This window comes from Pogoniulus pusillus, chromosome 7, assembly GCF_015220805.1.
Source record: "Pogoniulus pusillus isolate bPogPus1 chromosome 7, bPogPus1.pri, whole genome shotgun sequence".
Lineage (NCBI taxonomy): Eukaryota > Metazoa > Chordata > Aves > Piciformes > Lybiidae > Pogoniulus > Pogoniulus pusillus.
Genome location: NC_087270.1, coordinates 10,421,502 through 10,437,340, shown reverse-complemented (window position 1 = coordinate 10,437,340; position 15,839 = coordinate 10,421,502). Strand labels below are relative to the sequence as shown.

The 15,839-nt window shown below is 39.4% G+C and overlaps 1 protein-coding gene across 1 annotated transcript in view; it reads right to left on the bottom strand.

Annotated features, from left to right (window-relative positions):
- CSMD1 (CUB and Sushi multiple domains 1) overlaps positions 1-15,839 on the bottom strand; it is a 1,024,926-nt gene that overhangs the window by 59,465 nt on the left and 949,622 nt on the right. The window contains exons 50-52 of the mRNA XM_064145849.1: positions 13,753-13,938; positions 5,584-5,778; positions 2,655-2,828 (exon numbers count right to left, since the gene is read on the bottom strand). Coding sequence (XP_064001919.1) covers positions 2,655-2,828; positions 5,584-5,778; positions 13,753-13,938 — 555 coding nt within the window. The remainder of the gene's footprint in view (positions 1-2,654; positions 2,829-5,583; positions 5,779-13,752; positions 13,939-15,839) is intronic.

Here is a 15,839-nt window from a genome sequence, read left to right as displayed (position 1 = left end):
CATATATGGCTTAGAAATTTAGGGCAAAATAAAATAATCACCTACTTATCACTCATGAAGTAATGAGCATGAACAATCTGGCATAAAAAGATCATATATGGCTTAGAAATTTAAGGCAAAATAGAATAATCACCTACTTATCACTCATGAAGTAATGAGCATGAACAATCTGGCATGAAAAGATCGTATATGGCTTAGAAATGTAAGGCAAACCAGAATAATTACCTACTCATCACTCAAAGTAATGAGCATGAGCAATCTGGCATGAAAAGATCATATATGTATGTCTATCTGAACACAGAAGGAAAATTGCACTATTAACATTGAGAAAGTTAAGAATGGATTCAGGTTTCAAGGAATGATGAGCAACCTTTTGTTATCTGTTCTTATGGTACCTGTAAACTTCATTCTCACAAATCCATATTGACACTGACTTATTGTAAATGTAGATGCCAGTTTTAGTTTGACTTGGTTCATGGAACTGACAACACCAGAGCTTCTTCAGACAGCAGGAAGGCTTGAAAAACTCAGAAAAAGGTTTGCTTGGCTTTTGCTGATTTTTTTTTCCAATATGACTTAATTTCTTCAGAAAGGAAAAAAACACACTACCCTGCAAAACATCCTTTCAGTAGCATGTTTTGAAGATACCAAAGTCACAGGAAGACAAGTGGCATTTTATTTTTCACAAGTAAAATGCTACTATGCTGCTATTTTTTAATAGTGGTTTAACAGAGTGGAAGGACAAGGGATATTTTTAATTCAGAAATGATTCAGCATCACTTCTTTAAAAGTTGTAAGTCAAATTTTACTGTTAGACATGTGTATCATGAGCTCTAGCCTACCTGAAAATGTTACAAGAACTGAGCTCTGGATAAAGAATCATTTCTGACAATTCTTGTTACAGCTATTACCATTTCCTTACAAAGTTATGCTTTTACTGTGTTGTTGCTGTAAAAAAAACCCAGGAATATGGATTACTCTGAACAATTATATCCTGATTATTCTGAGCAATTATATCCTAGGGGTCTTCATCTGTTTGTTCACTTATAAACAAATTTCCTCTGTAACCCTATTCAATTCTTGCATATGATAGTCAAACAATTTTGTTTAAAATGTACAGAATCTATGTGTTTTGGTGAAAAGATGTGGCTAGGCAAAAGAAAAGAAAGTTGCACTTTAAGGGAGGTTGAGCTCTGGAGAAGAAATTCCTCCTTTCCTGAGAGCAACTGAATACACCCAGCAGTAAGGCAAGAAGAAAATCTGCAAAATCTGGGTAGACAAAGTAACTTTTAGAGAGTTCTCCTACCCACTGCTCTCTCAACTAAACTCGGCAAATATATTTGCACGTGAAGAAGGAGGTAAATTGTTGCAATTCTTACTTCTATTTTTGCATTCTCAGAGACGCCAGAAACCAGCTGTTTAACTTTAAAATACATTATGCATGCCCATAAGATCACAAATTAAAAATACATGACATGAACCAGGTGGGAAAGATAAGAAGCTAATGGAAGGGCAGTCAGAGAAGAAAGAGAAGTAAATATAGTGTTCACAACCAGTAATTCATCCACTGCCAAACCTCAAAGGTAACTAAAACCAGTGCACCTGTGCTGATTTGAGGCTAATTGGAATATTTTAATGAGAGAAAAGAGATTATTGGCTGTGAAAGGAAAATAAGGTGATGTCTATATTACCCATTCATTCTGCTGGGACATATAAAAACACGGACACAAAGAAAAAGAAGACAGTCTCTGCCTGGCTTTGCCTGAACCTGCACTTCTTCCAACTAATCATTCTGCTTCTAACACCTCTTGATGACCTTTCCAGTTCACCTTGCACCTAAGGGAGGTTCTGAGATAAGGGAGAGGGTGGAAAGAAGGTGGAGGGTGATTGGGAGCCTCTCCTGGGCACTCTAACTTCTGGGAGAGGCCTTGTATTTCTGCATTACTTTTAACTTGTATATTACTGTATATAGTTGTAAACATTTGTAATACATGGTATGTGTATGTTTGTAAATTGTGTGAATATAAAGCTTCAGTCTTTAACTTACAGCTGGTTGAGTTTAGTCTGGGTGAATCCTTGTGGGGGTGGGGGGCAGGTGACACCCAGAACCACCAGAGCATCTGAAGAATAAAGTAAGTGAAAATTTAAGGTCTAAACTCTATCTCAGGGTCTGGAATGGTATTGGTTTTGCTTTATTTTGGACTGTCTCTTCTTTACTTCCCCTGACTGAATACTGAATATGCTGAAACTCATAACTGAAAAGCATCAGAAACACTACTGAACTGAAGTTCATCTTTCAGCTTAGTTTCATCACGTGACAGCTCCACAAAGCAAATGAAAGTCCTATAAATGTGGGCAATCAAGCCACTTAAAAAAAACCCTCTGGTCTGAAAAGCATCAAATCTAATTTAAACTCTACTAAAAAGTTAAATGCCAGCAGAGTAGCATAATTTAGTTCCTAAGGAAATGTTATATGCTAGTAGAGTAGCATACAATCATACGCATTACACTGTATTTCTGTATTTAAGATATCATTCTTTTCCACTGAGTTAAAAATGTTGTTGCTTGATAGCAGCATAATTCCAGTAGTTTATACTGGATTTGTTCAAAACAAAACCCCAAATAAAACAAAACTAAGAAATATTTTTTTTTACCTAGGCATTCTGTTTCAGTACCGCTCCAGAGACCGTTCGCCAAGCACTCTCTCACGTGGGAGCCAACGAGCGTGTAGCCTGTGTTACAGGTGAATATTGCAGTAGCTCCATACACTGTTAATGTTCCAATCTTATTTCCATTTGGTGGAGATGGAAGGCCACCACAGGAGATCACTAGGGAAAAAAAAAGCCCAATCAACAAAACTAATTTAAACATGGAAATACTTTACTCTAGAAAACAACATGGAATTGGACAGAAGTTGGATAAAACTGAGTACATACCACCCTGCAGTCATAATTACAATGCATGTGATCAAAGTTTATCATGCACTTAAGGTTTCCAGAAGTGGGTAAGATTCTTTTTGACTACAATGAAGTCAAACTCATGTAATCTGTGGAATAGCATAACACTGTAGCTTCTAATGGTAAAGTTGAATGTTAATTAGTTATGCATATGTTTAAAAAATCAAATAAAATCTAAAATGCAATAGAATGAATTGTTCTAAACAAATCGGTTTTAATCACAGTAATTCCAGTTAAAAATAAGTAAACTACACAAATAATGAGCCACCTTATGATTTGTTAGGCAGCTGTTGAGTATATTCTTAAACAAATAAATGAATTTACTACTTAGGTGTGTGTTAAAGCAGAGTCCTCTTAATTTTATGTTTTATAGTTCCTTTAGAGATGCTATTCACATGTATATATTAATAAACATGATGGAAGTGCCTATTATCAGTGTTTCAATTACCATTCTTGCTGCTTCAGCAATATGAACAGAATCTATTTTTTATGTATCCTTTCCTAAACATGTCAGTGACAGAAAGTAAGACAAATACTCTACAGTGTATTTCTGGATCTTAATGATCTATAGGTTGCTTAAAAACTTGCTTTTCAGAGACTTCAGAGCAGCTGAACAGTAACTGCATACTGGGCAGCAAATAGAAACCCAGGGCTTTCTGTATGTGTGCACAAAATTAAAGGACCACTACTGTAGTTAATAGAATAAAATCTCATTCGTTTTTAATTGAAAACTATGATATAGCTTTTTACTGGCTTGTAAGGGAGATAGAAGAGTCACCTTATTTTTCCAACTCAATATTTAAAAAAACAAACTGAAAAGCTACCTGATGTTTATCTTCACTCTTACTGCTATCATAGAATCATGTATAACATTTTGGGTACCATTTATCCTGAGGTATTATTAACATGTCTGCAGACTGAAAGTTTGACAGAGCTGAATGATTCTGTTCTCTCTGCTCAAAAATACCAGAAGGTAGAATTCAGTAAATTGTTTAGCTAACACCAAGAATTCTTTCCTACAGTGCTGCAGTTGTGGCATATCTGAACACACCACTCTCGCCTGGGCTGCTGGCTGAGCTGCATCTCTTTTAACCTCACCCTCCATTTTGAGCTAAGCCACTTTGCTTCCTAACCCCCTGGCCAAACCTCCATTCTTCTTGGGACTGGGGTAAGGTTGAGAGGGGTAGAGGGAAGGTGAAGGGGTGGTTGAGAGCCCCTCGTGGGGACTGAGGTTTCTGGGAGGGCTGCTGTGTTATCTTTTCCCTTGTCTATTTCTGTCTATAACTGTATATACTGTAAATATCTTCTTGTATATTGTGCCAGCTACAAATAATAAGCTTTGTTCATATTTCCAGGGCTGGCTGAGTCTAGTCTGGATGATTTCTAAAGTGGGAGGGGGCAGGGAACACCCAGTCCATCACACTCTGGCAATGATTCTGCCATTGCTTTCTACAGCATAATGCTAAGCTATAAGTTAGCTCTCCTGAACTGCCTGGAAACTGCTTGCCTCAAGTTTACCAGGAACAGGCTCTAAATGCTTTCATGCAACAGACCTTCATAGCCAGCATGACATTGTGCTGAGACTGTGCACTGCAGAACATCTTGCCTACACCTGCCAAGATGAGAAGCCCTGGAAGGGAAAGACAGATGGTCCAGAGAAATCAGGACCAGGTCAGAGATAGTCTGCCTCTTTTCCCCAGCACCCTGTGAAGCCTGCAAAGAATCAGAAGCCTCAGTGGCTGACAAGACAGTAACAGAATTCCCTGGAAGTGTTTGAGTACTGTTTGAAGCTGCAGCAAGCCCTGCAAGTTGGGAGATGCTTTTAAAGCCTCTTGTAATTCATCGCTGCCTTCTGCATAAGCAGAAAGAAGCTTCCTGAGTCCATCTAGTGGGCAAGCAGTATATTGACCACAAGAACCTTCTCTTCCAGTTCAATTACTGTTTATATATTTTTGCTAGTTATTTCTAGATCTACTTATTCCTCTGTATAATGTTTCCATGATTGTGTGAAGAACTGATTATTATTTAAAATTAGGGGGTGGTGTGTGTGTGAGACTCTCGAATATCGAAATCAATAAACAATATTAATTTTGAAAATTATTATCTTGCATTGGTTAATTATCCCTCCATTACCCCTGCCATAAAAATTCTTGACTCAGCTGGTTTCAGAATAGCCATTCTTGAGCATCTTCTAACACTAAAAACTTCACTGAATTAAAAACAAACCAACCAAACAAAAAACCCTCCACCAACATCTTCAACAGTACAGTTTTATGCTTCACTGAACAGGTCAGAGCAATATCATCTTCTAATCTAACCCTATTGGCAGATTTTTCTGAAGTGATAACATTATCTCCTCATGTTCTCTAAGCACTTATGTAGTTGAATAAATCCATAACCAGACATAGCTCACAATACAGATTGATGTGACACTACTTCATTAATTCTTAGATGAAATATACTGTATTTTACACAGAAATCACTTAATTTAAACAAACTAATGAAAATTTTATATTTCTTTGCTTAGAGGAGATTGATAGCAAAATACATTTTTTTAAAACCACTTGAAACTATGTGTAAAATATAATGTATTAAAAAAAAACCCAACAACATAGGATATTCTTACCCTTGCAACTCGGCCTTTCATTGCCTACACTCCAGGTTCCATTAGTTCTGCACTGTATGAGTCTTTGACCCAGTAAATAATATCCAGGAGTGCAGCTAAGCATGACTTGAGCTCCATACTCATTCAGTGACCCAGAAATCAGCCTCCAGACAACGTGTTCTGAGAGTAGAGTGTCTATGCTGGGGCAAATTACAGCTGTGAAGAAAGGACACTTAAACATCAGCATTGCTCCTGGTGTTCATAGGGATCTGTCTTGCATTAGCTGCAGAAGTTTTGCCGTGTAAAATTAAGACTACTGTAAGCCTTTCAGAAATACAAGTTCCAGGAAAAATAATGACCATCATATATTGAGCATGACAAATTGACCAGGAATTTGCAGTACATTTTCATTTATTGAGATGCAATGGAATAATGACACACAATTATACTCTCTAATGCAACTGATTGTAAAAAATTGAGAGAGAAAACACACCGCAGGCTACAGTAGATGTGGAATGGAAAGCAAATAATTCTTGCACCTCAAGTGGTGCTTTGTTCTTCTGTTCCATGATATCCATTTCTGAAAAGCTCTCACAAGTTCTTAAACCAGGCCACCACAAAAGTTGTTAACACACATTTAAATGCTAACTTCTATTAAATGGGATCCTCTGGAGATCCAGAAAAATTATTACCTTTCAGTTTGGAACATCTGACATGAAAAATAAAGACAACATTTGGAGAGAAGTTAAGGATGATTTCAGTTCTTTTGTTTTCAGTGTTTCATATTGTGCTAGTTTGAGCCTAGCTAGAATGTTTTGGTAGGAAGAATTAGATTACAGGTTGTGAGAAAGAAACAATGGTGATGTCTACTTCACTCATAGGCTTGCTGAGATGGATAAGAACAAGAATCCAAACATAGATAACAGAGTCGCTCTCTGGGCTTTGTGGGCTGCATCTCTCTAACCTAACCTGCCATCTGTGTGACTAATCCATCTGCTTCCTAAGCCCCCTGGCCAACCTTCCAATCTTCCTTGGGTGTAAGGCAATGTCTTGGGTAAGGTAGATAGGTGGGAAGATGGTGCAAGGGTGGTTGAGAGCCCCTCCTGGGGACTCAAGTTTCTGGGAGGGCTGTTTTGTTACCTTTTAACTTGTATATCTCTGTATATAACTGCATATATTGTGACTGTCTGCTTGACTATTGTGCTAGCTGTAAATATAAGCTTCATTCAATTTCCAGGGCCTCTGAGCCTAGTCTGGGTGACTTCCAAAGTGTGGGGGGCAGGGATCACCCAAACCAGCACACAGATTTCATAAGAAAATGCATTTACTGCCAGTAAAGCAGAAATGTAGTTAGTTTTTCACAAGGTTTAAGATAGCTACCAACCATATCTAGCATTTCAAAATAATTCCCAGTTTCAGTCCAACACCCTGCAGTTTAAGAAAATGTTCACAGAACATTTACAGCATTGATATGAATTTGATCCTAATCTGTCCATGAATCTGTAAAGATGAGATTACTTTTATGAACATAGTTATTATTTTAGAGCATCTGTATTTGGTATGTTAGACATGCTGATCAGAATTACACTGCTATAGGAAAAATCTGAATGAATTACTGACTGTTTATACCCCAAATATTCATAGAATCAAGCAGATTGGAAGAGATCTCCAAGATCAGCCAGTCCAACCTAACACCCAGCCCTAGCCATTCAACTAGACCCTGGCACTAAGTGCCTCATCCAGGCTTTGCTTGAACACCTCCAGGGACAGTGACTCCACCACCTCCCTGGGCAGCCCATTCCAATGCCAGTCACTCTCTCTGCCAACAACTTCCTCCTAACATGCAGCCTATACTTCCCCTGGCACAACTTGAGACTGTGTCCCCTTGTTCTGTTACTGATTGCCTGGCAGAAGAGACCAACCCCCACCTGCTACAGCCTCCCTTCAGGTAGTTGTAGACAGCAATGAGGTCGCCCCTGATCCTCCTCTTCTCCAGGCCAAACAACCTCAGCTCCCTCAGCCTCTCCTCATAGGATTTGTGTTCCAGGCCCCTCACCAGATTTGTCACCCTTCTCTGGACACATTCCAGCACTTCAACATCTCTCTTGAATTGAGTGGCCCAGAACTGGACACAGCACTCAAGGTGTGGCCTGACCAGTGCTGAGTACAGGGAAAGAATAACCTCCCTTGTCCTACTGGCCACACTGTTCCTGATGCAGGCCAGGATGCCACTGGCTCTCTTGGCCACCTGGGCACACTGCTGCCTCATCTTCAGCCTACCAGCACCCCCAGGTCCTGGCTGCTCTCCAGCCACTCTGTCCTCAGCCTGTAGCACTGCTTGGGGTTGTCGTGGCCGAAGTGCAAAACCCTGCACTTGGCCTTGTTCAATCTCATGCCATTGGCCTCTGCCCACCCATCCAGCCTGTCCAGGTCTCTATGCAGGGCTCTCCTACCTTCCAACAGATCAACACCTGCTCCTAGCTTGGTGTCATCTGCAAACTTACTGATGCTGGACTCAATCCCCTCGACCAGATCATCAATAAAGCTGTTGAACAGGACAACATTCTGTTGCTTTGTCATGAACAAAATAGAGATGCTTGACTTTAAGAGAATTATGTGCTAACGTTCACCACCGTAGTTCCTCTTACAAGTTTCACACTTACTTTAACTCTCCTCAGTGCAAACGCTGGGACTACACTGCATTGCAAACTTGCAGAAATTTCTAGTACTGCAAGTCACAGTTTGTCAAAGCAAACTCTTCGATGGAAAAACAAATACTAAAATCATTGAAGTATGCATATTAAACAGAGAACAAAGTTCTCTTTGCCTTCAGAACAGGCTTAGTATGACCTTCTTTGATTCAGATCTCTTACCATTTTTTTCAGTAGTTTTCTCTTGTCAGATCATGCATTTTTCTACTACTTACAGAGTCAGGCAGAATTTGTTCTTTCTAGCTTTTCAATTCTTAAAACTGGTCTAAAGCAACTGTTTATATTACTCAGAGTAAGCACTCAGAGTCAACCCAGGAACAGACTTTAATGGAATCAACTGAGAAGTTCAACTGCTGTGCAGTTAAAAAACCCTCACTTCTAGAAAACTGAAAAATCTAAATTTCTGAATTAAAGAAAAGATAAAATTAGAGAAAAGATAAAGACACAGGGGAAAACAAAGACATGGTGAAATACTCATATTTATATATTAAAAATATAAATACAAAAATCTATATACAAAGGAAAATGGATTCACCCTCACCAACACTCTTAGATGAGGCTCAGGGGTGATCTTATTACTGTCTACAACTACCTGAAGGGAGGTTGTAGCCAGGTGGGGGTTGGCCTCTTCTCCCAGGCAACCAGCAAGAGAACAAGGGGACACAGTCTCAAGTTGTGCCGGGGCAGGTCTAGGCTGGATGTTAGGAGGAAGTTCTTCCCAGAGAGAGTGATTGGCATTGGAATGGGCTGCCCAGGGAGGTGGTGGAGTCACCATCCCTGGAGGTCTTCAAGAAAAGCCTGGCTGAGGCACTTAGTGCCATTGTCTAGTTGACTGGATGGGGGTGGGTGATAGGTTGGACTGGATGATCTTGGAGGTCTCTTCCAACCTGGTTGAATCTATGACTGATTCGCTACAAAAATAGCTATGGGAACTATATTCCAAGCACAAATCTCTCTATTCAGTAAATAACTTAGATATGCAACTGTGGCTCTGGATTAAATGTAGGGAGCAGCACATCTCAATTTTACACTGACAGCTAAGTCCTTTTGTGTTTCCATCTTTCAGGTCTTGCTTTGAAAGGCCTTACTCCTCTGCACCTTATGATATATATTCTCAAGAACTGAAAGCATAAAATAACAACAAGAATAGCTTTTGCTAATTAGTCACAAACAAAATGTAATAATCATGCTATAATGATGCAATTTCATATAATAATAGCAGAAGATTGTATCACAAAAAGGAAATTTAATTTGCATTCTTTCCCTTTTCAACACTCCGCTGCAGGAACTATTATCTGCATTTCCATAGTAGCAGACAGAATCCAAATCACATCTGATGCCTGGAACAGACAGGAAATGTCCAAAGTATGTTCTCATTTAAGAAAGAAGGAATCTTATTAGTCATAGTAAGAGTACTTTACAGGTGTGTCAAAATACTGCCAATATAGAAGACTGTTTCTCAGCTAACTACACTTACAGCTTAAACTCTTCGATTTGCATTCAATGCTTATACATATTTCCCCTCTTTTTTGAGCATTATCCAGATCATACTAGTTGTATTAAAAACCACCAGTGGCAGTTTATATGACATGCAGCGAGGAAAGAACCATGCCAGAACCACTGCTCTTCTATAGTTTAAGGTCAAAGTTGTTAGGTCTAATGAGATGTTTCCATCTTTCAGATAGGATGTTCTTTGGAACTGTGTATCACATTCTCTTCTCTGACCAACAGTAACCTACTAATGAACAGGCTTCAGTAGGAGGTTTATGCATACTTCACACAATGCCTTGGATTCATATGGTCATTGTCTAAGGAGATTATTGGTTTGATTTAAAGGATTACTTGATGAAGGCTTTCAAATAGCAAGAGGGATAGGCATCTCTAGTTACCTTCGTTTTGTGATAGAGATCTCTATATAGAATAACTGCAGCAAGTTACTGATTTCTCATTCAGTTGAGCTTTCTTAATGGAGATCTAAACATGACCCATCTGTGTCTTTCTGTATGATCAGCATGAATAACATTTCTCAAGATTCAAAGCTGATGTAAATATTTTTACCAAAAACAAAGCAGTTTCAAACAGCTGCCTCAGGCATTATATTATCAGAGACACTCTGCAAAACCAACTGCACTGGTTTTAGCAGTCCTTTTAACACACTTGGGGATAAAATGAACTAATTTATTTACTATTTACCTTTCTGTGCTGTGTTTGCTGCTCATCAAGCCTGAGACGTTTCTGTCTCTGGAGACTAAATACATTTATCCTTATAGCTGCAACACCACAAAATCAGGTTGGTACACAGATTGTGAAGCTTTTCTGCACTTTGCAAGTAAGAAATCTGATTGCTTCTGAAGAGCAATCCACTTTAAAAACATTGACTTGAATTTTGTCATGTGGATTACTGGCATTTTAAATTAGCACTTCTGGCTTTAGAAGAACGGGGGGGGGGGAAAGTTTGTTAGTGTTATCTATATTTTGTGGGCTCTGATAAGAAAAACTCCACAATTTTTAATGTTGAAAGTTGTGCTAAGTGTTAATAATTAGGATTTATTTTGCAGAACAGTCATTGGTTAAGTCTGATCATTTCAATAACATAAGCTTTCCTTCTCCTCCTCCTTTTTTCCACCGTAGCTATAGCATTATTAATTCAGTATTTTCTATCTCCAGTTAGTTTAACTACCCTTTTCTTTCCAAAAACGTTGTTGATATTTCTGCTGATCAATCATTCAAGTTATATTCTCTGTACTTTGTCACTTCTTTTTCTGAGAGAGTGAAGAACAGTTCAATACACTGGAGCACTGCCTTCCCTCCTCACAGGGCTCTCTACATTCAGAGCATGCCTGTGTGATCACAGCTGGTTTTAAATAATCCCTCTTATGTACTCAGTGGAACCGCTGCGTTCAGTGCTAGCTACTGACCTTCAAGAAAGTTGTAGATCAATTGGAGATTGTCCAGAGGACAATAATGAGAATCAATAGCCAAAAAATAAGTTTGAAGAGTGGGATTGAATTGGAGTAAGACAGAAGAGGTGACAGAGTGTACCAAGTGCAGGAGTCAAGATGCTGGTGGGAAAGTGAATGCCGCAGGGATGACCTGTGTTAAGATAAGTTTCCAGAGGACCTACTGCAGGATACAGCTGACCTCATTGGCCAAGATGATGGCACCACTGGGAAAGTAGTTAGGAAAGGGTAAACCATTGTACAGGCAGAGGAGGCAAAACCAGAAAGACTAAGAAGCAGCAAAGGCAGCACTAAGGTCACGAGATGGAGGACAAAGTGCTCCAGGAACCAGTGCTGCAGCCCATGGAGGGGATCACACCAGAGCAGATATGCACAGTGCAGCCCACACTGAGGCAGGTGGTCATTTTCTGAAGGAACTACAGCAGACTGAGCATGCATACTAGAGCAAGTTTACTCTGAATGACAATGACACATGGAGAAGGCCTTTTCTGGAGCAGAGGAAAAGCACAAGCAGGAAGGAGTAACAGGGAGGAACATTTCATAAACTGGCAACACCCCTCCTTCATCCACCCACACTCCTTGGGGTGGGGAGAGTCAAGAGCAAAAGAGTGAAGTTGACCCTGGGAATAAGGAGGAGGAAAGTGCTGGGGTTTGGTGTTTTGGTTTGGGTAGTTTTGTGTGTGTGTGTTTGTTTTAATGTATTTAACCCTATTTTAATTGGCAATGCATCACTAAATTAACTTTACCAAGTTGAGTCCTGTGACAGGAATCTCTCTACCCTTATCACAGCCCAAGAGATTTTTCAACCTATTTTTAGCTCTGTTTGAAAAGAGGGATTGAGTGAACAGCTGAGTGAGAGTATGGCTGCTGGCCAAGGATAAACTACTACATTGAAGAACAACAGCTTTAAGCACATTAAAAGAATTAAATAAGAATAAAATAATTTTGTCATTTGCACAGATGAAAAACAGACTCAGATTACACATACTAGGAAAAACATTGCAAGGTTGGGGGAGAGAAGGAGAAAAAGCAAATAAGTGAAATAAAGTACTCTGGAAGGTCTCTTAGATTAGGTTTAGAAGTCATGCCTCAGAGATGATTAAATGATCTCTTGAAGTAATATTTTCTAACTGTTTGCTGTGAATTCATTCAAATAAACCCATTTCCCTACCACATAGACATTCACAAATCCTACATTCAAGCCATTTTACTCTTTCTTTAAAAATAACTTGAAATGCACATATTTGTAAACCCAAAGTTCTTTTGAATTCATAATCTAGAAGGCACACACACATATTGTTGATTATCAGGAACAGTGTGGCCAGTAGGACAAGGGAGGTTACTCTTCCTCTGTACTCAGCACTGGTCAGGCCACACCTTGAGTACTGTGCCCAGTTCTGGGCCCCTCAATTCAAGAGAGATGTTGAAGTGCTGGAATGTGTCCAGAGAAGGGCAACAAGGCTGGTGAAAGGCCTGGAACACAAATCCTATGAGGAGAGGCTGAGGGAGCTGTGGATGTTTAAGCCTGCAGAAGAGGAGGCTCAGGGGGGACCTCATTGCTGTCCACAACTACCTGAAGGGAGGTTGTAGCCAGGTGGGGGTTGGTCTCTTCTGCCAGGCAACCAGCAAGAGAACAAGGGGACACAGCCTCAAGTTGTGCCAGGGGAAGTATAGGCTGGATGTTAGGAGGAAGTTGTTGGCAGAGAGAGTGACTGGCATTGGAATGGGCTGCCCAGGGAGGTGGTGGAGTCACTGTTCCTGGAGGTGTTCAAGAAAAGCCTGGATGAGGCACTTAGTGCCATGGTCTAGTTGACTCGCTAGGGCTGGGTGCTAGGTTGGACTGGCTGATCTTGGAGGTCTCTTCCAACCTGCTTGATTCTGTGATCCTATGACGATTCTATGATTCTATGATTTCAAGATTCTGAATCAACTCTCAAAACATTTGTGTACACAGTTACAGCTATTACTAATTTCAAGATGACATCCTCAATGGTATTTCATGTCATGTACTTGAAGTCCGGCTCAGATAATTATTGATTTCAGTAGTGGTTGCCCAGTGCAAATCAAAGGCCATGTAACACAGTAGTGGAGTCTGCATTACAAAGAAACAGTTCCGATAGGAGGCAAAAAAAATAAAAGACTAAAGGACTCATATCCCTCAGAATTATCTACACTAGCTGTATTTTAAGCAATAGTTTTTGCTTTTATTATTTTAGAAGCTATATTGTATTAAAATTGGTGATTGCAACTTTTACTATAAGAATGGAGAAGAGTACATTATTTGTAATAAGAAAATCTACATGAAACTGAATTATCTAATTCTTCCATTTTCTTAGAGAAAATAAACCAGAGGTTTTATTTATTGAACAGATGTCTAGGCCTTTCCTACTTCACTAAATGGTTATATTCCTGACTGGCCAGTTCAATGCATATGTGTACACAGACCACAAACCTGGCCAGCAAACACTCTCCTGACAAAGTTCAGGGTAAACAAGCTTGAGAAATATATGCCCACTTACATTTGCAAACAGGTGGCCTTCCTTTGTTGCTCCATAATCCATCTTCTTGACACACTGCTGTTGCTTGCTGACTAGATTCCAGCTTGAAGCCCTCGTTACATTCATATATCAATCTACTGCCCAGAGTGAATTCATTACCTATAACTGAGCCATTCCCAGGGGAATCAGGAATGCCACAAGATACAGCTGAAAAGGAAGGAAAGGAAAAGATAAAGAACTGGTATTGCAATTTTTAATTTTTAATTACTGTCCCACCACTGAAATAAATACAGATTAGTAATTTGATGTATCATAGAATGGCAGAGGTCTGGAGATCTGGAGACCTTCAAGTCAACCCCCCTGGCCATGGTAGGATCACCTAGAGTAGGTTGCACAGGAACATCTCCAAACAAGTGTTGAAAGTCTCCAGAGAAGGATACTCCACAGCCTCTCTGGGCAGCCTGTTCCAGTGCTTTCATAACGACTGGAATTACTTTTCCATCTGATTTACTACATTCTGGTAAATGCAACCATATTTAAAACACTGGTAAACACTTAGATGTGCATCCAATATGGACAAACATATTCACTACAGAGACAGAAATACCAACAGAGGCTAAGGGCAGTGGTTAAGCTGCTAGGGAAAAAAAAAAAAGATCAAGAGATCAAGAAAATGATGAAAGTGATTAGGTCCAAGAAGCAATGAAGTGGAAAATTCTTAAATGCTTTCTAATAGTCTGCTTCCACTCTCTCAGGGGTTTTTAGCATAGGCTGGATATTAGGAGGAAGTTGTTGTCAGAGAGAGTGATTGGCATTGGAATGGGCTGCCCAGGAAGGTGGAGTCACCATCCCTGGAGATGTTCAAGAGAAGCCTGGATGAGGCACTTAGTGCCATGGTCTAGTTGACTGGCTAGGGCTGGGTGCTAGGTTGGACTGGATGATCTTGGAGGTCTCTTACGATTCTATGATATAAAACAACATTTAAGAATTCAAGGTAACATTTTAAAATAATGGTAAAAAGCACCAAATACAAATACACAAGGAATAGTTCCACTGAACTTGGGAGGCATTGTTCAGATATTTAAAGACTTATTTACATACTTGACTAATTAATTCAGATTTGTACATATTGTGCCTATTCAAGTTTCTGCATTTCCCTATCATGAGGGAAATTACTTCACAGAAGTACAGAATCAACCAGGTTGGAAGAGACCTCCAAGATCATCCAGTCCAACCTAGCACCCAGCCCTAGCCAGGCAACTAGACCATGGCACCAAGTGCCTCATCCAGGCTTTTCTTGAACACCTCCAGGGATGGTGACTCCACCACCTCCCACTGCTTCAGACTTTGTCTCCAGACAAGCAGGTATTCTTTCAAACCCACAAAATGTAGTTTATTGTCAACCTAGTGAAGTTAGATTATCTTTTTCTATTTATTTAAACAGACCACAGTAGAGTTCATTGAAAAGTCTATCATAATACAGAGTTTTAGAGCAGAGTATAATTACAAATATACTTGCAGAGTATAATTACAAATATACTTATTTCAGTCACTACCAGGAAATATCTCCAAGGCAGAATTGCCTTCTGACATCTCACTGCCTGGCTCCCTTGATTTTGTTAAAAACAAATCTTCAATATTCTTTTTACAGATGTATTTTTAACTACATGCTTTATTTTAAAATAGCTCTTTATGAACAGAAATTCACTCTAGGTTCTTGAGTAACTCAGTAAAACTGGTTAAGATTTTTCTATTTGTCCCATGGCACTTCTGAAGGAAGCACAATAGTTTTATTTTTTTCTGAAAGAACATTTACTTTCTGCAAAAGGGTAGCTCGAAGCAGAGAACCCTTCACATGATTAACAGAAAGCTCTTTAAAGAATTAATGTAAACCAATGTGAGTACAGAATCACTGCCTGCACTGAGTTTGGCATCCAGATTATTGCTCCTCAGTAAACACACTTGCATACAGCACATCTTAGAAGGTTTAACTTTTAAATACTTACCAGTAAAAAGTGGAGCTTTCCAAATGAAAATGTCTTTCCCATATACACAGCCAATTTTAAGAAGCAATTCAAGAGTTTAGCAGTTAAAAAGTCCTTTGGGTA